This window comes from Brassica napus, chromosome A7, assembly GCF_020379485.1.
Source record: "Brassica napus cultivar Da-Ae chromosome A7, Da-Ae, whole genome shotgun sequence".
NCBI classification, from domain to species: Eukaryota; Viridiplantae; Streptophyta; class Magnoliopsida; order Brassicales; family Brassicaceae; genus Brassica; species Brassica napus.
Window position 1 is genome coordinate 3,137,675 of NC_063440.1, and position 21,471 is coordinate 3,159,145.

Genomic DNA, 21,471 nt, shown 5'->3' on the forward strand with positions numbered 1-21,471 from the left:
AAAGCCCTAGCTTTGACAATCTTATTCTTTATGATCTTTGATCGGCACTAGTGAAGCAACGATTTTAATCTAGAAGATAACAAACAAAATTTGTCAACTAGTTAAACAAACTTGTGTTAGATGTCTCATGGACTGAATCCATATTTCCGTAAGGTTTTGGTAGGTTTAAGAAGATCCAAAAGTACTGTATATAATGAACGCTGACATTCTGTCATTCTCTCAACGCATTCATCAGCTCAGACTAAAAAAAAGTTGACGGTGAGAGCCTTTTTTTTACTGAAAGAAGTTGTGTGCATACCCGCCAAATGAGGCCCTTCAAACAAAAACCTTAAAATTAGAAAACTCAACGAAACAAAGAAAATAAAATTGGAGGAGAAAAGAAGGAAAGTTATTCAAAGTGTTATTGAAACGGTAGATTCAGATTGAGACGCGTGAATTTCTCTCAAACCTTATGTTCTTTGCGAAACATTCTCTTATTTCATTGTTCATTCAGAGCCTATTTTCTTAGCTATCCTTGTTTTTATTCCTCGTTTTAATATTCTAAAAGAAAAGAAGAAAAAGAAAAAGAAAAAGAAGATATTCAAATGAGAATACATTCCTCTAATCATCCATGGTTCTTACTAGCCATCCTCGTGGTTCTCCTCTCTTTCTCTGGAGCTCTCTCAAGCATACACAAAGAGAAGACAACCTCAAAGAATCCGAAGAAAGAAGTAACTTATGATGGAACGTCTTTAATAATCAATGGAAAGAGAGAGTTACTTTACTCTGGCTCCATACATTACCCTCGTAGCACTCCTGATGTAAATCATCCGTAAACCATAGTAAATTATTTGTTTAATCATATGATTTTATTTTATTTACTGAATCATCGATAACTTTTTGTTTAGATGTGGCCGAAGATCATCAAGAGAGCAAAACAAGGCGGTTTGAATACGATTCAGACATATGTTTTTTGGAATGTTCATGAGCCTGTGCAGGGGAAGGTAATTTTGGAGATTATTTGAGAAAAAACAATAAAAAGATAAGATTCATCCTTGTTTTAAGTTTTTTTATTTATGTTTTTTTGGAATAGTTCAATTTTTCGGGTAGAGCCGATTTAGTGAAGTTCATTAAACTGATCGAGAAGAATGGTATGTATGTAACGTTGAGGCCTGGACCTTTTATTCAGGCTGAATGGAATCATGGGTAAGTTTTATGTGTTACATTATTTGACTCTTCATAGTCATAACATATTTCAGTGTTTTGAGTTCTTATGGGACATATTTCATGGTTATGGTTATGATGAAACATCAGAGGACTTCCTTACTGGCTAAGAGAAGTTCCCGGGATCTTCTTCCGTACCGACAACAAACCATTCAAGGTATCTTTATATATATACGTGCATGTTTGACATGTGTGTAATGATAGAACAACCAAAAGACTTAAAAGAATTTGACATAACTGCAGGAACATACAGAGAGGTATGTGAAGGTGATACTTGATAAGATGAAGGAAGAGAAGCTTTTTGCTTCACAAGGAGGCCCCATTATTTTAGGACAGGTACATTGATCCCAACATTTTGTGAACAAGAATTTGGAACTATGTTTAGTTTTAAAATATTTGTATATTAAATTAAACTTTGACGCAGATAGAGAATGAATATAGCGCGGTTGAACGTGCATATAAAGAAGATGGAGTAAACTACATTAAGTGGGCAGCTAAATTAGTAGATTCTATGAATTTGGGGATCCCATGGGTTATGTGTAAGCATAATAATGCTCCTGATCCTATGGTAAGTCATCTTCGTAACACATTAAATGATGATTACAACAAGATAAACAAGAACTTGTTTGACCTAGAACTTTAATCTTCTAACAGATCAATGCTTGCAATGGAAGACATTGTGGTGATACATTCCCTGGTCCCAACAAAAAGAATAAGCCATCTTTGTGGACAGAGAATTGGACTACTCAGTGAGTTCTTCACTTAGTCAGCATTTTCTAGAAACAAGGAAACGATAAGCTCAATTTCGAGAGGTTCTTGTAATATGATTGTAGGTTTCGAGTTTTTGGCGATCCGCCAGCTCACAGATCTGTAGAAGACATCGCCTATTCTGTTGCTCGGTTCTTTTCCAAGAACGGAAGCCATGTTAACTACTACATGGTATAGATTGAAATAAGAACAATCAAAAGGGTTTATATCTTTGAAAAACGTGACCAACTTGTTTAACTTTTTCTTTTTTTTCCTTTGTAGTATCATGGAGGTACTAACTTTGGAAGAACCTCTGCACATTATGTAACCACTCGTTACTATGATGATGCACCTCTTGATGAATTCGGTAACAATAAACAAAACAAACCTTTTGTGAATAAATAAAATTGAATTGCGGATTAATATGTATGTTTCTCATTTGAATGTTTGTTATACATATAGGATTGGAAAGGGAGCCTAAGTACGGTCATCTAAAACTTCTTCACAACGCGCTTAACTTATGCAAGAAGGCACTTCTATGGGGCCATTCCCGAACTGAGAAGCCTGGCAAAGACACAGAGGTAACTGTATCTGTATATATGCATTAACAAGTACAAACATTTAAATATTTCTCACATAATACATAGAAATGCAAAGTTTCTTGATTTTGATGTATTGTTGTACTTACAGATACGGTACTACGAGCAGCCTGGAACGAAAGTTTGTGCGGCGTTTCTAGCTAACAATAACACAGAAGCTGCAGAAACAATCAAATTCAAGGGCAAGGAACATGTTATACCGCCTCGCTCCATCAGTATTCTCCCGGACTGCAAAACTGTTGTTTACAGCACAGCGGAGGTGATGATAAATAGAAATTGTTGTTGCGAATCAAGTTGTTCCTTAAAGAAAGAAAATGAATCTTGAATTACGTTTTTTATATTTGTTTCAGGTCATCTCTCAGCACACGTCTAGGAACTATGTGAAGTCGAAGAAGGCTAATAAGAAGTTTGATTTTAAGGTGTTCACCGAGACAGTTCCTAGTGAGCTTAAAGGTGAATCTTTTATCCCCGTTGAGCTCTATGGCTTGACGGAAGACGTGACTGATTACGGATGGTACACAACAAAGTAAGGATAGAACCGAACTTGTTCTTATGTATGAAAATTTAAGAAAAACAAGAAAGTAAACATAAAAAACTTTCCTGTTTAATTTGCTATGTAGCTTCAAGATAGATGACAATGACCTTAAGAAGAAAGGAGGTAAGACTACTTTGAGAATTGCAAGTCTTGGACACGCGTTGCATGTCTGGCTCAATGGAGAATACCTTGGTAAGCATTGAATTAGTGAATTTTTGAAGTTCTGAGAAAAACTAAAAGAAGTTGGTCTAACTAGTGAATTTGTTCAGGAAACGGACATGGTAGCCATGAAGAGAAGAGTTTTGTTTTTCAGAAGCAGGTTTCTCTAAAAGAAGGAGAGAACCACCTAACTATGTTAGGCGTTTTAACAGGATTTCCGGTAAGAAACATAGACGTTTTAAGAGCCTTAGTAGCAAAGAAAAAAAGGTTTAAACTACGATGATGAGATATATGAATGTCTTGTGTGAACAGGACAGTGGATCTTATTTGGAGCATAGATACACAGGTCCGCGTAGTGTTTCCATCTTAGGCCTCAGCTCTGGACCACTTGATCTCACCGAGAAAAACAAATGGGGAAACAAGGTTTAACAAGAATCTTACTTTCTCGATCATTTTTGGCGATTTTGATCCGGTTTTCGTAATCTTTAGGTGGGTATGGAAGGCGAAAAGCTCGGTATCCACGCCGAGAAAGGATTAAAGAAGGTTAAATGGCAGAAATTCTCAGGAAAAGCACCAGGGCTTACATGGTATCAGGTAGAAATACTAAAACATCCAAAATAAAATAAAAGGATTTATGATCATAAATCATATATTCGAGATGATTTGGGTAGCAAGATATATAACTACTGAACAACGTGTGAGGTGAATGCAGACACGCTTTGATGCGCCAGAGAGCAAAAGCTCAGTAGCAGTTAGGATGAATGGAATGGGGAAAGGTTTAATTTGGGTGAATGGAGAAGGTGTTGGTAGATATTGGATGTCGTTTTTATCGCCTTTAAAAAATCCTACGCAAGTAGAGTATCATATACCTAGGTCTTTCTTGAAGCCCAAGAAAAATCTTCTGGTTATATTTGAGGAAGAACCAAATGTGAAACCAGAGCTTATCGACTTTGTCATCATCAACAGAGACACTGTGTGTTCTTACATCGGAGAAAACTACACTCCTAGTGTACGACACTGGACCAAGAAAAATGACAAAGTCCAAGCCATCGCTGATGATGTTTTTCTCACGGCTAATCTCAAGTGTTCCGGTACTAAGAAGATTGCCGCTGTAGAATTTGCTAGCTTCGGAAACCCAACTGGGACTTGTGGAAATTTCACCCTTGGATCTTGTAATGCTCCTGCCTCTAAGCAAGTCATCGAGAAGGTAACAATTATAAACTTTGTCTGCTTTTTTTATAACTAACGTTACTTGCAATTGAAATAATAAAACTGTTTTTGTTATTGGTGCAGTATTGTTTGGGTAAATCGGAGTGTGACATTCCGGTGAACAAGAGCACATTCCAGCAAGATAAAAAGGATTCATGCCCCAAAGTCGTGAAGATGCTTGCGGTGCAAGTCAAGTGCGGTCGCACCAATAAGAACTAAGAATCAGGAATATAATTCTTTTATTTGCTTTGAACGGTTTTATACTTTTGACTAGTCGATACAAAACTTATGTGTCAATTGTTCTTCCATTTTTGAATTTATTAATTACAATGCCTATCTACGGATTACAGTTTTGATTTGAAATACTGATTGATTAAATACTTTGTCCAAGGGATTTAGTTTTGCTTCCTAACTTATCTATTCAGTTTTTGCGTAAGATGGTTTTTGTTATTTATCTAAGTATACATAATACTGTATGTTTATACACCGACCTTAAGATGAGTACATCCAAGTTTACTTGCAATCAGATCGTTCTATTAGTACTTCCTAGGATTTATAAGAAGTTCACATGTCAAACATGTTTGTGTGCGTCTTATATGCTCATCAGGTTAAGAAACATTTACCTTGTACTCAAGTGGTGCATCATTTGTTATTTTCGAATATATCATGAGCTTTCAACTTAAAACCAATTGATGGTTAACGGATTGGTAGAAGTTATTTATATACTATTTCATTAAAATTTTCAATGTGAAAACTTATATTATTACACATTCTTTAGAGATTGGCTGATACGAAGGAGATGATTGAAAGATTGGCTTTGTTGATCACTTTGACTAGGCCTGGGCAAATAAACCGAATCCGATAACCCGAACCGAATCCGATCCGATAAAAATGAATCCGAACCCGATGTAAATACCGAATGGATCTTGTTTTGTGGTATTTTGGGTTATGGGTATTATCCGAACCGAACCCGAATCTAAATGGATATCCGATAGAACCTGAAACATTTAAAACCTCGAAAAGATCTTATACCAAACATGATCTCAATTCCTAATATGTATCCAAAATACACTAAGAAATATTGAACATCTAAAATACTTATCTATTACATGAAGGTTGGTGGTTCTATTACATGAATGTTGGTGGTTCTATTGCATGAAGGTTGATGGTTGAAGTTGGCCGTTGAATCTTTAAGTATTTAGATTTAGATTTTGTTTTCGTTAAACAATGTTTCTCATTTCATGAGAACTTGGTTTTCGTTTTATGCTTTTATTTATTTGGTTTTCTTTTTATCAGTAAATATGTTTACTTTTCGTTTGATTTTGAATGATCAAGGTTGATGTTCCTTATTTTTGAATCGATTTTACTTAACTTTTGGTTACAAAATAGGTACAAATCAGATATTTTAAAATTGAAGAACCGATTTTACTCATGTTTTAGTTCTAAAATAGGTAAAAATCAGGTACTTTTAAACCGAAAAACCGATTGGGACCCGAACCCGAAAGTATATTGGGTTGTGCCGGTTCTTTGAAGATTTACTAACCCCGACCCGAACCCGATAGAACCCGAACCGGTCCCGAACCGAACTTTCATATAATCCGAATGGGGCTGATTTTGATAAATCCGAAAAACCGAAACCCGAATGGATAAAACCGAAATTCGATTGGAACCCCGAATGCCCAGGCCTAACTTTGACTAAAGAGGTACCTTCTAAGAAAAAAGCTAAACTAGATGCCAAGACTCCTTTACAGAAGAGTTATCCTCATGGACTTTTTTGTCGGCGATCGTTTTGCCGGTGGTCGCTGTGGCGGTCCTCAATGGTTCTCTCTGGTGTTTTAAACCTCTTCAATAGTTAGTGTTTATTTTATTTATCAAAATAGTACTTTTTTATAGAAAAATTTCATGTTTACTATTTTTATGGTACCATTATTCATCTTTATCATTATTAAAAGGACATTTTCAAAAAAAATATTTTTTTTTAAATGGCAAAAGACTCTTATATTCTTGTTTAATAAATATATATATATATAATAAATAACAATTGAAATACAAAAATAACAATAACAATAATAATAATATATATTTTTATGAATTATACTTTTTCAAATTCAAACTTTTTTATTATTTTTTTTACTTTTTCGAATTTTGTTTTTCAAACTTTTTTTTGAAAATCGAAAATTATGTTTGAAACTATTTTGTTATTTATATATTTATTAGAATCCTAAATTTCACATTCCAAAAACCTCATTCCTCAACTCTAAATCCTAAGTCTAAATTAAATAAACTTAGGATTATAAATGTCTTTTACCCTTCATTAAAAGTGAGAGTAAAAGTGGTTAGTGTAAACATAAAAAAAATTACTATGAATGTGATATTTTTGATAATTTTTTTTTATCAGAAGAATAAACCAAAGCCTTATCTTAATCAAAATTAAAGGCATGAGCGTCTCTATGGTACACTTTGTTTTCCATATATTTATCAGGTTTGATCAAATTTCTTCGTCTTAAAAGTATTAATGAAATAAACTGATCGTTTTCAAAATTTCAAGTTAGCTTTTAAGCTAAAGGATTGAGCTTGTATATGGTATGGTGTGCATTTGTGTGTATTTTTTTATTGAGATTACTAGTGGTTTGTCAGCGCTTCGCGCGGAATTTTATATTTATATTTTATTTTTTTATTTTAATTTTATGATTTAACAATTGTTTATATATTGATGTAGTTTGTTCGAAAAGGGAAAATGTATTTTTTTCTTTAACTATTTTTTCTTTTGATTAACTGTGTACTCTATTTTTCCTTTTTTCATGTGCTTTTAATGTATATTATATTTACTTTTCACGATTTTAGTAATATATGAGTATTTATTAGAGATGTGGTGTCTCTTAACTTACTGAATAAAGAAGTCTGGTGAGTTATAAATATTTTATTAGATAGCATAACTTTAGAGTTATACTTTATATCAATTATTTTATTTTACATATGTTCTATTTTTTTCCAAATTTGGGCAAAAGTCTTTTTTTTTTTTTTGGTTTTCCAACTATTTTTGGAATAAAATTTTAGTTAATGGAGTATTAACTCTTGATTTTTTGCATGATTTTTTTAATATTTCCTTAATTTGAGTTTGGGACCATAAAAGAGAGAAAAAGATCCAAAGATACACTACTTTTAAAGACAAAAACTGTTTGTATTTATTTATTTATTTTACTTTATTGATAAAATATTAAATTTATTGATCAATATAAAAAAAATTATATACAACCAAGAAGCTAATAGAATGGCAAAAAAAAGCTAACTTCCCCTCATATGAGCACTAAACCAACACTACAGTAGCCCTTGAAGCTTTGGTTTTTGATGAGTGGACATGATATGTTGTCTAATAGTTTTTTCAATGATCTGCGATATCTGTTCTCATTTTGTTTTGAATTTTTCTTATCGATTTTCAATTTATACATTTTTAGATAATATTATGATCTTCACAAATTATTATTTGCTGACTAATTTTTCCCCGAACTCAAGTATACTATTTTCCTATTTTATATCTAGTTACTTCTATTTTCCAAACTTTTTAAAATTTTAGTTTTGGTTATGTATTTATCTTCAAATGTGGTTATCTATTATTATTTTTTTTTGGTTTTGTAAATTGAGTTTGGTGAACAGAAAAGATGTGAGATTCACTTTTTATTTTATTTTATTAGGGTGGGTTGATGAAGCATGGATATATAGCCTATGAATTTCTCCTTTTTTGTTTTTATTAATTTTCTCTATTTTCTAATTTATGTACTTTTGAATTATATTATGTTTTCACTAATTATTTTTTTTAATAAATATTGATGTCAAAAGATTTATAGAGCTGAAAATAAAATATTGATTAAAAATGAGTTTAAATTGTTAAATGAGTTATTAATATATTTGTTCTAAATAATAAAAGAGGAGAAAACTGGAATAATTAATAATTGAACATATGGTGATATTTCAAGTTTGTAGCAAGTTTCTTGATGAAGTGTCATCATGAGAAAGTAGTGTTTTATTTTATATTAGACCATGATTATTCCCGAAACCCACTTAAGAATTTTTTTAATAATTTTTTTTGTCTGATTTAAAAATAATTAAAATTAAAAAATGCATCAATCGCGGGGCGCCACGTGTCGGTGGGTTCGCAAACAATACAAAAAACCACGACAATCGGTCCTTATCTCACGCCTTTTGAAACTGATTTTTAAATTTTTTGTGGGGCCCAGGAGTCAAGAAACCCTTTAGTATTCTCTGATATTCATGATCTTATTAACCTATGATTTAATTATGTATTCATCATTGATTGTAGTTCCATCATTTCTTTTTATTAATTTTTCAAAACTACAGAAAATTTTATGAGATTTACTCCATTTGGTCTTCATTGCCCTAGGTTTAGTGAACGGTGGAAAAGAAAATAGCATAAACAGAATTTTCTCATTTTATTTCTTCTGAATGTTTTAATCAGTTTATAACATTTATGTATTTTAAATTATATTATGTAATTTCACAAATTATTATTTGTTGACTAAAGTTTTCCCCGAACTCAAGTTAGATTATGTATTTTTACTATTTTTTTTACTGTTTGTGTCTAGTACCTTCATTTTCCACACTATTTTTTTTTGGATCGTGTATTAATCTTTGAATGTGGATTTCTATGTTTTTTTGTTGTTTTTCTAATCTGTTTGATGAAGGAAAAAAAGTCAGTGAGATCCACCTTTTTTTTTTGATAGATGGGTTCAATAAAAGTGAGAAAAAACAAAATCGTAAATGAATTCCTCTCTTTTTGTTATTCTTAATATTTTCTATCTATTCTTAATTTGATGTATTTTTAGACTACATTATGTATTTTCATTGTTAGAAATATTGATGTCAAAAAATTTGTTGAACTGAAAACAAACTATTAATTGGGTTTTTAGATAGATTTGGTTTAAATAATAGAAGATGAGAAAATGTGGTATAATTAAACAAAAAATTAATATTATGGTGAGGTATTATGGACAATAGTGTTCTATTTGTACGCTGTAACAAAAATTCTGATTTTTTCAGAATTTACAATTTCGATTAATTTTAATATTTTTAGGCCTAAAAGCCCACAATACTTTAAATGTTGTCTAATTCTAAGATAAAGATAGAAATAGACTTATTAGCCATGGATCCATCACAATCGATATCAAGCAATGCCCAATTCAGACAAGATTGAATAGACCCACAGGCTAAAGACCTTGTAGCCACATTTCAATATGAATAACCCGGTTTCATCAAACACATTGCTACAAAAATCTAAACAAAAAAAAATATTATAATTATTCAAATTTAACACAAATAATGATGGGAAACAAAGAATGAACCAAACGAAAATCAGTTTATATATCAAACCGAAAATAGTGAAGACAAACGAAATCAAACACAACACACAAGTCCACATAACATCATTGCCAAAGGGAAATAATATTTTTATATTTGAAGAAGCAAACGTACATATAAAAGTGAAAGACTTCATAAATTTTGTTGGCTATAATGCTATAAAAAGTTCCCGCTTCTGCTCACCCGAAGCACTTCTCTCCAGCTTCGCCTTCCATTGTATAACAATGTCCTCATAGTATTCCTGCATTTATTTTCTAAGGCTGTTAGATACTCAAAACAGTAAATCAACAGATACAGCATTGGATGTTGTTAACCATATGACTTTTTGAAACAGAAAGATACTGACTTTGGAGAAGTCGGAGGTGAAATGTTCATTTTCTTTCTCCATACTCTCTATTTCAAGTCAACAACGTAGAGATTAAGTTTGTGTACTTGGATGTGCAGAATAGTGTCACGGCTGTTGTGAATCAGAATATCGAGTAGTTGTGTCACTTTGCAACTCCCGACCAAGATAAATACTTGACCTTTCACCAAACTGCCTTCTGTCAACGAAAACGTAACCAGACAGCTTATCTGAATACAAATCTTCTACCTTTTGACCATAAACGTTGCTCGAGGGAGACAAATAGCTTCCAGAAGCATACTTTGGTGACTGGCAGAGTGGGGACATATCCGGATAATCCGACGACTTGTGTGCTCAAAGATGGGAGCTGGTAAGAGAAGTAGCTCCATAGACCGACCCATATTGCGTTCCGTAATGAGTGGCTGTGGATAAATGATATCTGTAGGCACCAATGTCAGTCTTCTGAGGACATTTCTTTTATTTAATGATGGATGGCGAAAGGCAAAGGAATCTGAGATACCCCTTCTGCCCGACTGACTGTTCTTCCTGGATGAGCTGCATATTAATATAACCCAATCAGCCAATTATTATCAAGAACAATGAGCAATTCATCAATCAGCAACGAATAGAAACAGGCAATGAAATGACGATTAGCTTCAATCAAATATAGTAGTAAAAATTGGATTTTGATGGATAAAGTTTGATCTTACATTGTGAGGATAACCCAATTGAGAACCGTACGGCGGTTACCGGTTGTCCGTAGCCACCACTCCCTCTTACTAAATACACTAGGATAAGACCCGCGCCTTGCGCGAGATTAAGTTATTATTTTTATTATATTTTGGAGAATGAAAAAATAGTTTGGCTTCATTTGGATTACGGGTATTCAATCCGGATATCGGGTTGGTTTCGGTTCGGTTTTTTTCGGTATTTGGTTAGTAAAATATAACTACTATTCTAAATCCATATGTACTTTGACTTTAGTCTTTCACATACTTTTGAAAGATTTCAACTGAACGACTAAATTGATCAGCCAATCTTGTTGCTTTAAATCATTAGTGTTTATATATATATATATATATATATATATATATATATATATATATTTATATATATTATTTAGTTTGAATATTTATTAAATAAAAATTCATATGCGTTATATTTTATGATCATTTGTAACTTATTATAACAAAAAAATAATCTATTGATCACAAAATTTTCAGAGTGGGAATATTCAAATTTCTAATAATATATAGACGTTTTGAAAAATTCAAATATAACATATAAGAAAAAATATAAATGTTTTTATTATATATTTAATGTGATTTTTTAATATCTTTCAATAATATAAAATTAAAAAAAAGAACTAAGATACCAAAATTGTTATCAAATATTTATTATTCATAATAATTAATTTTCATATATATGTTAATCATATTAGGTAATTTCGTAGCTTCTAATTAAGGAAAGTGCAAAAACAATTTTGGTAGATTATTTATCAACTCGATAGTTAGTTTAATAAAAAATATAATGTAAGTCAAGATGGACCAACCTATTTTTCTAAGAATAGTATATTTTATATAGTCATTATTAAATGAGAATTTATAATCATACAGTTCTATGATCATTCATATCATTTTATAACTGAATATTTAAATCATCGATAACAAAATTTTCAATGTGAAATCTTTTTAATAAGTTTATAATTTATAAATGTTTTTGAAAATTCATTGAAAGTTTTAATATTAAAATATTTATGTAATCTTATGGTATATAGTATAATCTATATATATATATATAAATATATATGTTTTATTATTAAATGATATTTTTACTCATATGGTTTTAAAATAATGTGTATCTTCTTATAATATTAAATAAAAGTTCATATTAATACAATTTTATGATCATTTGTAACTTATTATGACAAAAAAAAAATCTATTGATCACAAAATTTTCAGAGTGGGGATCTTCAAATTTCTAATAATTTATAGACGTTTTGAAAAATTCAAAATATAACATATAAGAAAATTTTAAATTTTTTTTATTATATATTTAATGTGATTTTTAAATATATTTTAATAATATAAAATTAAAAAAAGAACTAAGATACAAAAATTGTTATCAAATATTTATTATTCATTATAATTAATTTTCACATATACGTTAATCATATTAGGTAATTTCGTAGCTTTTATTTAAGGAAAGTGCAAAACATTTTTTGGTACGTTATTTATCAATTCGATAGTTAGTTTAATAAAAAGTGTAATATAAGTTAAGATGGACCAACCTATTTTTCTAGAAATAGTATATTTTGTATAGTTATTTATTAAATAAGAATTTATAATCATACGGTTCTATGATCGTTCATATTGTTTTATAACAAAATATTTAAATCATCTATAACAAAATTTTCAATCTGAAATCTTTAATAAGTTTATAATTTATAAATGTTCTTGAAAATTCATTGAAAGTTTTAATATTAAAATATTTATGTAATCTTATGGTACATAGTGTTTAATATATATATATATATTTATTTTATTATTAAATGATATTTTTTACTCATATGATTTTAAAATCATGTGTATCTTCTTATAATAAAAAAGTTAAACCATTGATCATTAATTTTTAACATAATAATTTTAATAGTTTTAGTCATTTATTTTCGTTTTTAAAAATTCAAAATATAACATATACGAAAAAAATCTAAATTTTATTTTTATAGCTAATTTAATTGTTTAATTTATTTTAGTAATATAAAATTAAACAAAAAATGATGGAAGAGATATACATTGTTATCAAATCTTTATTATTAAACTCATTAATTGTCATATATATATATTAGTCATTTATGGTAATTCCGTAGGTTTTATTTAAGGAAAGAAAATATCATATCATATCATTATATCATATAGTTTGACCAACTTATGTATCTAACAACATATAAAAATCGAATGTGGACCTACTTATTTTTCAATTGAATGTAATTGACTACCTAATTGAGTGCCACCTATGCATTGGGGCCTCTTTTAATTAATACAAAATTGAGGTTACATCTTTTCAAATGTTCCTCAATTAATATATAAGGGATATCTTCTCAGCGCATCTGATTGCAATCAATGAGTTATTTGTACAAATTTCTCTATATATAGGATGAAAAGATCGGAATCAGAGAATTTAATGTTAGATAGTGGGAGGGGTGGGTTGAAGCCCATAAATGAGAAGCTTTATTACTTAGCGTGAATGTAGAGTAGGCGTTAAGAAGGCCGTATCGCAGAGGTTAGGAAGAAGACGGAAGTTCATATAGTTTTAAGAGATGACAGGTGTCATGTTTTCAGATATGCAACGCTGAGGTGGAGGCCTGAGGAGAGTTTTTGAGCAACTTTATTAATATAGATTCTCCATTGCCTTCACTATATTAAAAAAATTCAAATTATAAGTGGGTGTTAATCTGAAATTTGAAGTAATTTGATTTTAATGAGTTTTAGATGATTTAGGTGAATATTAGAATTTGGTATGATTTTTGTTAAACAACTCTAGAATCTTATCTAAAACTATGAGATTTTTATTTTTATTTTTATAACTAAGAAACTATTCTCAAACACCCTAGTACAATAATAGTGGATGAATAACAGTAGATTTGTTATTTTAATACAAATTATCTGAAACTCTTAGTTGAATTCATTCTCTCCTAAGACTTTTTGAAATGCATGGAACAACCCAATTAACAAAAATAATTCTGTTGACCAAAAAAAAAACAACAATAACTCGGTCTCATCGACAAAAGAGTTTGGAAGCCATCAACAAACATCACCAATATTTTATTTGACAGGAATCAATTCTTTCGAAGCATAATGAAATATTGCATTCCGGATTTGGCATTCGCAAGTTGCGGAAGTATATCTTGACACTTTTCCTCAATGCGCTCCATTGTCTTCTCCATTGCTTCTTTACCAAACCGCGTCTCAAGAATTCCTCCAAATGTAATTTTGTGTGAGGTCACCAAGAACTCTGGGTCCAAGGGAAGTTCTTCATTCGCATGACTAATTCTCTCAAACGCTTCTGTCGTAAAACACCCACTGTCCTCAATGACACTCTTGAACTCCGCAACATGTGCCGGATAGATTGGGAAATTGAGAGAGTCTAGCTCTTCTTGGTCAATTAGCCCCTAAGCAAAAAAATGATGCAAAAGCGTCAAAAATATAAAAGATAATACTTTTGCACCGTGGTACACACTACAATTCTAGTGAAGGATCTGAGCGACAATATTTTTACCTCTTTAGCCACATCATGGAGGCAATTTCCCATGAAATCAAGAAGCATTCCTTTCATTGTTTCAGACATTTTAATTCCATCAGGTAGACATGATCCAAGAAGGAATAGCAAACCCCCTGAGACAAGTTCTTCTCCTCTTGCTCTCAAGAAACTTCCCATGTCGATCTTGAACTGATCATGGTACGCTTCCGCGACCTCTTCCGAGAATCCAGTGCAATGAATGTCCTTGTTCCATGCTGGAGAGTTTCTATCCGCGATCCCTTTAGGAACTTGGGACAACCAATGAAGCGAATAAGAACAATGTCCCACATGGAGACTGTCTCGAGGAAGAACACGACCAAAAAAAGAACCCGGAACTCCAGCAACAAAGTATTTTTTGGTCAGAGGGAGTGTTTGAAAAAGAGTGTTGAAATCATTCTTGAAGTGATCGTTAAAGAGAACTTGGAACTCAATGTTACCGTCCGGATTTTGCTGAGTTTCCTTGCGATACTTTTCTTCCACAGCATCTATTATGTTTTGTACTGCAAGAAAAGTATTAGGTCCAGTGGAACAACCGAAATCCGCTATGTTAAAGCGACTGGAAGCTGAGTTGACGTTGAGTTTGGTCGAGATAGCTTCATTGATTTTTTCCTTTGCGACTTCAAGTAACGCTCTCTACAATGATCAACCCCATCATCAATGGACAGCATACTTCTTAGATTTAAAGTTCTCATGTCTCAAATTAACTTAAAGCTCAATTAAAAAGAAGAACCAAATTTAACATTAAATATATTAATAACCCCAAAGACAATGATCAGTTATATCAATAAAACAATATGTTCTATATTTTCAAAGTTCGTCAAATTTAAATATATTTGAAAAAAAAGACTTAAACAATTTAAAACATCGTCGACATTTAATTTGATTCAAACTTCAACAATTTCAACAATTCCAGCACCATATTCTCCTTCAGTCTCGGACCATCCATTAGTAATACACCGTTTTAGAGAATTTTTGACCGTCCGGAATTTTTTTTTAAAAACTACTAACCTGATACGTTGAGTGCTGACTATAGCTGTTTGGACCCTTGCTTCCGGCCATCGTGTACGTAGGAGCCATCTCTCTCTATATATGTACCTTGCGAATGTGATGGTTCTTGTGAGTTAATTTGGTCAGTAATTTGCACAAGCGATGTATTTATATATTCTCATATATTGAATATTCTGTGGATAAAATTGTTCTCAAATATTAATACAGCAACCCAACTTGGACCGATCTGGAAAACGACGACTTTCAACTCAAAAAGCTTTTGAATTTTCCACATTGTACAAAGGAACTTTCTACGTTTCACTTGCATATTTTCCACGCACGCTAATGTCGACGATGATGTTTATAACTACCCACTAGGTGGTAACCTACGCCCTGCACGGAGTGAATGATGTAATATAAATTATTTATTTTTAATCTATAGGTGTTAAAAATGTAAAAGTTGTAATCATAAATATTATATGTTATATAATAAAAGATGTAAAGAAATTATGCATGTTAATATAAGATGGAACTTCAATGATTGATCATTTATATGTTTAGTTTACAAAAAAAAAATTGATATAAGATGGAGAAATTTCATGTTTACCACTTTCATGGTATCAAATTTCATTTTTACCACCACTAAAGAGATATTTTCAAAACTACATTCTTTATTAAGTGTCAAAAGACTCTTATACCATTGTTATATATATAATGAATCATTATTTAAATAAATAAAAATAATAAAATAAGAAAAAATAATAATTTTTTTAATGTTTTCGACTTATACTTTTTCAAATTTGAACTTTTAATAAAAAAAAAATTGAATTTTTTTTATTTTTTTCAAATTTTCATCTTGAAAATCGAAAATTTATGTTTGAAACTATTTTAAAATTTTTTTATATTTTTTAAGTATTTATTTATATATTTATTAGAATCATAAATTTCATATTTCAAAAACCCTACCCTACCCCTCAACTCTAAACCCTAAGTCTATATTAGTTACTCCTAGGGGTATAACTGTCTTTTACTATTTATTAAAAGTGAGGGTAAAAGTGATTAGTGTAGACATGAAAAGTGGTACTATGAATGTGGTATGTGTAGCAATTTCTCTTAAACAAAACATATTTTTTACTTTTCCGTTGACAAATATGTGTGCTAGTATTTAGTTATTTAATAATATTATGGATTACTAATTTTCTTATTTTTATTTTATAAAAAAAAAGTTATTATTAGCTTACAATATGTTTACTAATTAATTTAGATTGTAAAAAAGAAAAGAAAAATGGTCTATTTAAAAAACTGAAATATTTTCATGTTTTATTAAAACCGATATCTAATCATCTAAAGTAAAATCAAAAAATGCTATAAAAGATAAATATATTTATAGGTTTTTGATTAAAAAAAACCGAATAACCCAAAAACTAATGGTATATAAACCGAACCAAACTAATATATATATGGTTTTACTATAGTAGCTATTTTTACAAACCAAAATAGTGAAACCGAAAAAACCAAACCAAAAGGGAATTATACACAAAAAATTGTGGGTTGACCGAGATTGTATAAAGCTATCTCGGAATTTTGGTTTTTTTTTTTTTTTGAACTAACCGTTTATAAATTTGGTATTCAATATGCTTTGCTTGGAATTCCATTAACAAAATAAATAAAATGTTTCAGTAAACATACAAACATATGTACTTTAAAAAATAAGGGGACAAATGGTATTACTTTATTCTAAAGGCTTGTTCAAACAATTACTCTTATCTTCCACATATAGACTTTAAAGGCTTCAAATCACCAAAAAAATCAAAATCAACCATTTTATACTTAAGAACAACTAAATCGTATAGAGAGGTAAGAGTTTATGCTTGTGATGAAATGTAATACGAAATAGGTTGGTGTTTGTATAGAAGAACCAATGACTAACCTATTAATGCAACAATAAATGTAAATAAATTACATATATACGACATTAAATACAGAAATCATTTATACAAAATTGTTATAATTTTCGTACAGAATTGGTTTTGACTTTTGACTAAATTTTTTCTATATTAATTCTTTTAATACTAATGATATAATTATATATCTTGAATCAATGCCATATATATTGTTGTGCATTCAAATATTCTTCAATCTTTAGTTGCAAGAAAAAAATATTCTTCAATATTTGAATGCAAGATTGTGATCCCGTGAATTAATACATTTATATCCTTACGGTTTTCATTATATATTTACCTTACACAGATCTTTGACTGAAGATCAAGAATGTGCATTCACCGAGCTCATAGTGATAAAAACGAAATATTACATTACGTTATGAGATTCACATTCACATAGCATTTTAGAAATACCGAACATTCAGGAATAATTTATATAAAATTGAACTATTCCAATAAGTGGATCTACCTAAATAATAAATATAATTAAATACATTTATACACCATAATTAAATATATTTATAGAAAAATGAACTATTCATATTCCTTCAACTTTTAATAGTTTAGCATATTCGTATGAAACAATTTCCTATGAATTCTCCATAAAAAAGTAGCTAGTAGGTCTACGATCATATGTATATGGGCAAATTTATAATGCAACGGCCTATCAAAGCTGTTTATACATGCACATTTATTAAATCTTTTATATGGGTTAGGGTTTTAATGACGGCATAAAACATGATAAAGTAGGATATTGGAAAACGTTTAAAGATGAATGATTTCTAAATGGAGATGCAAGTTGTATTTAAATAGTAGAACAATGGTGCTACGTCAATTATTGAGAGTGTCACAAAGGAAGGTGTATAATCTAATTACTGCTTAATCAGCTTACACCATATTTGTTTAATATATTATCGAATTAGATCATTATTCAATGCAAAAGTTGAAATTTGATTCAATAATGCATTAGTTATCAAATATTTTGAAGCTCGAAATTGTCATGGAAGGATTACGTGATTGGGTATCCACATAAATATACAAACATTAAAGAGATTAAGAAAATAATAAAGTTTCTTATCAGAATGTAGTCAAAATCGTGAAATCAACACAATAATAACACAAGTGCTTCTCAAGAAGTTGACACATCAGCATTTTCGAGTGTTGTGGAGTTGACAACTCAATTAATGAAAAAATTATGCTTCCAATGAAAACAAAAGAAACTTACACGTCACTTATATATCAAACGTTTTCATTTATTCGTTTTATTCACGTTCATAACATTGATAAAGTAAAAAAAATTAATATCTAACAACTACGTTCCCTGGTGAACAAAAAATAATAATAATAATAATAACAACTACATTCCCAAAGTGTTGGTTAGTCTCTTTTCTTTTGTATACTAAGTCTTTCACAATTTCTCCACTGAATCTGTTTGTTTACGGTCCTCTACATGTGAGAAGTCACGTTCTTGTGACAGTTGTGCACAAACCAACTCATATTTCTCGACGAGATTGGTGAGCAAGACAACAATGTCTGACAAAACATGTTGTTGTATTCACAACCACTATCATGAGTATGATTTTGGCTCGTCCCAACGTCTTAAAGGCGGTAGCCACTAAGGATCTGATTGTGAAAGGAAATAGAGTTGATAATGTGGTGCTTAACGAGCTCTTGTGTCAATGAACCACAACACAATCTTACATCAAAAATCCATTTGTTACCGACTGCTGCTTCTCTTTCCTGTTCTGTAGAAACAGGTTCTGGCACAGTGAGCCATTGAGTATAATTTTTATATAAGCTTTGTGTGATCTGCTTTTAGGCTTGTTGAAGGAGATGAAGATGAAGATTTAAAGGATTTTTCGCTCACATAAAGTTTAGTAAAAAGTCAATACATGTATATATTTGATAGATGAATGTTCTATTTTTCTTAAGATTTTACCATCATTTATTGGTTCGTTAAAGCAATGGCATATATTTAACTCATCCAAGAAAACACTATATGGTCATGGAACCAATTCAAAGAATACATTTGACTGGTCATTTTTACAACTTTATAACCCTTTAAATTTGTCAAACGTAGGGTGATTAGGTTATGGTGTTTCAAAATTCAACAATTGTCTACCGAGAGAAAATTTGTCATGCATATTAATAAAATCAGGAATGTGTGGATAGCATCTTTTTGCTCAGATTATTTTGTAATAATTACTAACTAGATACTGACCCGCCCTTTTAAAGGGCGGGTATTCTATCTATTAAAATGTCATTTTTCAATTTTAATATTATTTCTAATTAGATGTGTTTCAATATTTTATTATCTAATATGGTTTTATTTTTATAAATTGTAATTCTAATTAGTGCGAGTATGTGTTTGAATAGTTTATTATCTAATATGGTTTTTATTTTTATAAATTGTAATGTAATTTATTTGTTATTAGTAAAATTGTGTTTACACATATAGGACTGCAAATTCGTTGTTTGTTTAATTCTTAAATATATCACATATATTAATTTGTTTATTTCTTAAATGTATAATCTCAATAAAAATAAAACAGGTTTTTTATGATTTTAAGTATAGATATTTTACACAAATTGGCATAATGGGTTAATATATTTGTTTATCTCTTAAATGTATAATTCCTGTATAAAAAATAAAACAATCTTTTTAATGATTTTCACTAAATATATTTTAACCAAAATAGCCTAATGGGTTAACAATGGTTCAATTTGGACCTATCCAATGGGCTTTAAATTTCTGTAGATCATTAAAGATATTAAAAAAAGTTATGGTATGTTTTGTAATTTTTAAAAAAATTCAGGGGCATAATCATAAAAAGGATTCTGCTTTAATAGTATAGATGCAAGTGAAACCATAAACGTTGATATTTTTCATATCTATTTAATATTATTTAAGAAATTATTTTAACGCAATTTAATATTTGAAGTTTCAGAATTTAAACTTAAAGTATATTAAAATATTATTTTGAGATAAACACATAATATTAGCAATTTTTATGATTGAATTGTATGATGATAATGAATTGAGTTAAGACAAAAGGAAGGAGAACACCTGGAAAGTTGTCAAAGAAAAAGTGGAAGATGAACGACAGCAAATTAAAAAAAAAATAGATGAACATATATGAGATAGGAATATGATACATTGTCATTTCATAGAAATACAATGACACTATTAGATGACTAAAAATGGAAAAAAAAAACATAAGAATTATGAGAAATCTTCCCTTTGGACAAATGTTAAAATAAAAGTAAGAAGTTATCCAAACTCATTTTGCACTCAATGTAAACCCAAGATAAACAAATTGAATAACAGTTTAAATGAAAATAATACCATGGGTGATAAAAAAAAAAGACACTGAACTTTGTTCATATCATACAAAGATATAGACATTAGAAAAGAGAGATGACATTTAAAGGTGTAGTGAGAAGAAAAAAATATTTCTTCAGTGGACTGTTGGAGTCTAAAAAATGGTGGAGATCAAGATAATAGAGCTATAACAAATTGAAGAACATAGGCTACTGTTGAATTTGGTGAAATACATCAGTTCTTTGTAATAAATATCAAAATGTAATAATATACATGGGATGACTTAAAAAAAAGTGACATATTCAAACTTTAAAATTAAAAGAAAAACATACACGATGTTATTTTATTTTAAAGGTTTATAATCAATTTGGATTAGCCGTGAGAATTGAGGTTATATGCAAAATAATAAAACATATATTTTGTTTTCTTATAAAGAAGACATGTCTACTCCTCATTTTATTTGGTTTTATTTAGTTTTAATAACTAAATTAAGTTTTTTAATATCACATCAAATAGATTTACATTTAGAATATTTATTTTTATATAATTCAATTTTACCATAGCATAATATAAAAAAAAACATAAAAATATAAGATATAGAAGATTTAAAGATGTTAAAGCCGAAGATACAAAACATTCCGCAGCGTAGCGCAGATATCTATCTAGTCAGTTATAATGACATGATTGATAATTTTGTAAAGTATTTTAGGAAACAATAACATTCTCTCAACTTTTATATAAAACATAGTGAA

The 21,471-nt window shown here is 29.8% G+C and overlaps 2 protein-coding genes and 1 long non-coding RNA gene across 3 annotated transcripts; 1 reads left to right on the plus strand and 2 right to left on the minus strand.

Annotated features, from left to right (window-relative positions):
• Positions 1-388: 388 nt before the first annotated feature.
• LOC111201323 (beta-galactosidase 13) lies at positions 389-5,562 on the plus strand. The gene is made up of 18 exons (XM_022693031.2): positions 389-800; positions 888-983; positions 1,073-1,185; positions 1,294-1,360; positions 1,447-1,539; positions 1,628-1,771; positions 1,858-1,952; positions 2,037-2,142; positions 2,233-2,317; positions 2,413-2,531; positions 2,641-2,808; positions 2,900-3,075; positions 3,170-3,276; positions 3,354-3,463; positions 3,556-3,666; positions 3,733-3,837; positions 3,956-4,450; positions 4,537-5,562. The coding sequence occupies exons 1-18, from the start codon at positions 585-587 to the stop codon at positions 4,669-4,671; spliced, it is 2,541 nt and encodes an 846-aa protein (XP_022548752.2). The 5' UTR covers positions 389-584; the 3' UTR covers positions 4,672-5,562.
• A 3,753-nt stretch (positions 5,563-9,315) lies between these two features.
• Positions 9,316-10,956, minus strand: LOC111201465. The gene is made up of 2 exons (XR_007315109.1): positions 10,879-10,956; positions 9,316-10,723 (listed from the first exon to the last, which is right to left on the minus strand). It is a non-coding gene; the product is annotated as an uncharacterized LOC111201465 (long non-coding RNA).
• A 2,939-nt stretch (positions 10,957-13,895) lies between these two features.
• LOC106423269 (farnesoic acid carboxyl-O-methyltransferase) lies at positions 13,896-15,644 on the minus strand. The gene is made up of 3 exons (XM_048737236.1): positions 15,476-15,644; positions 14,447-15,100; positions 13,896-14,339 (listed from the first exon to the last, which is right to left on the minus strand). Exons 1-3 carry the CDS (start codon positions 15,542-15,544, stop codon positions 14,007-14,009), a joined length of 1,056 nt encoding a protein of 351 aa, XP_048593193.1. The 5' UTR covers positions 15,545-15,644; the 3' UTR covers positions 13,896-14,006.
• Positions 15,645-21,471: the final 5,827 nt, after the last annotated feature.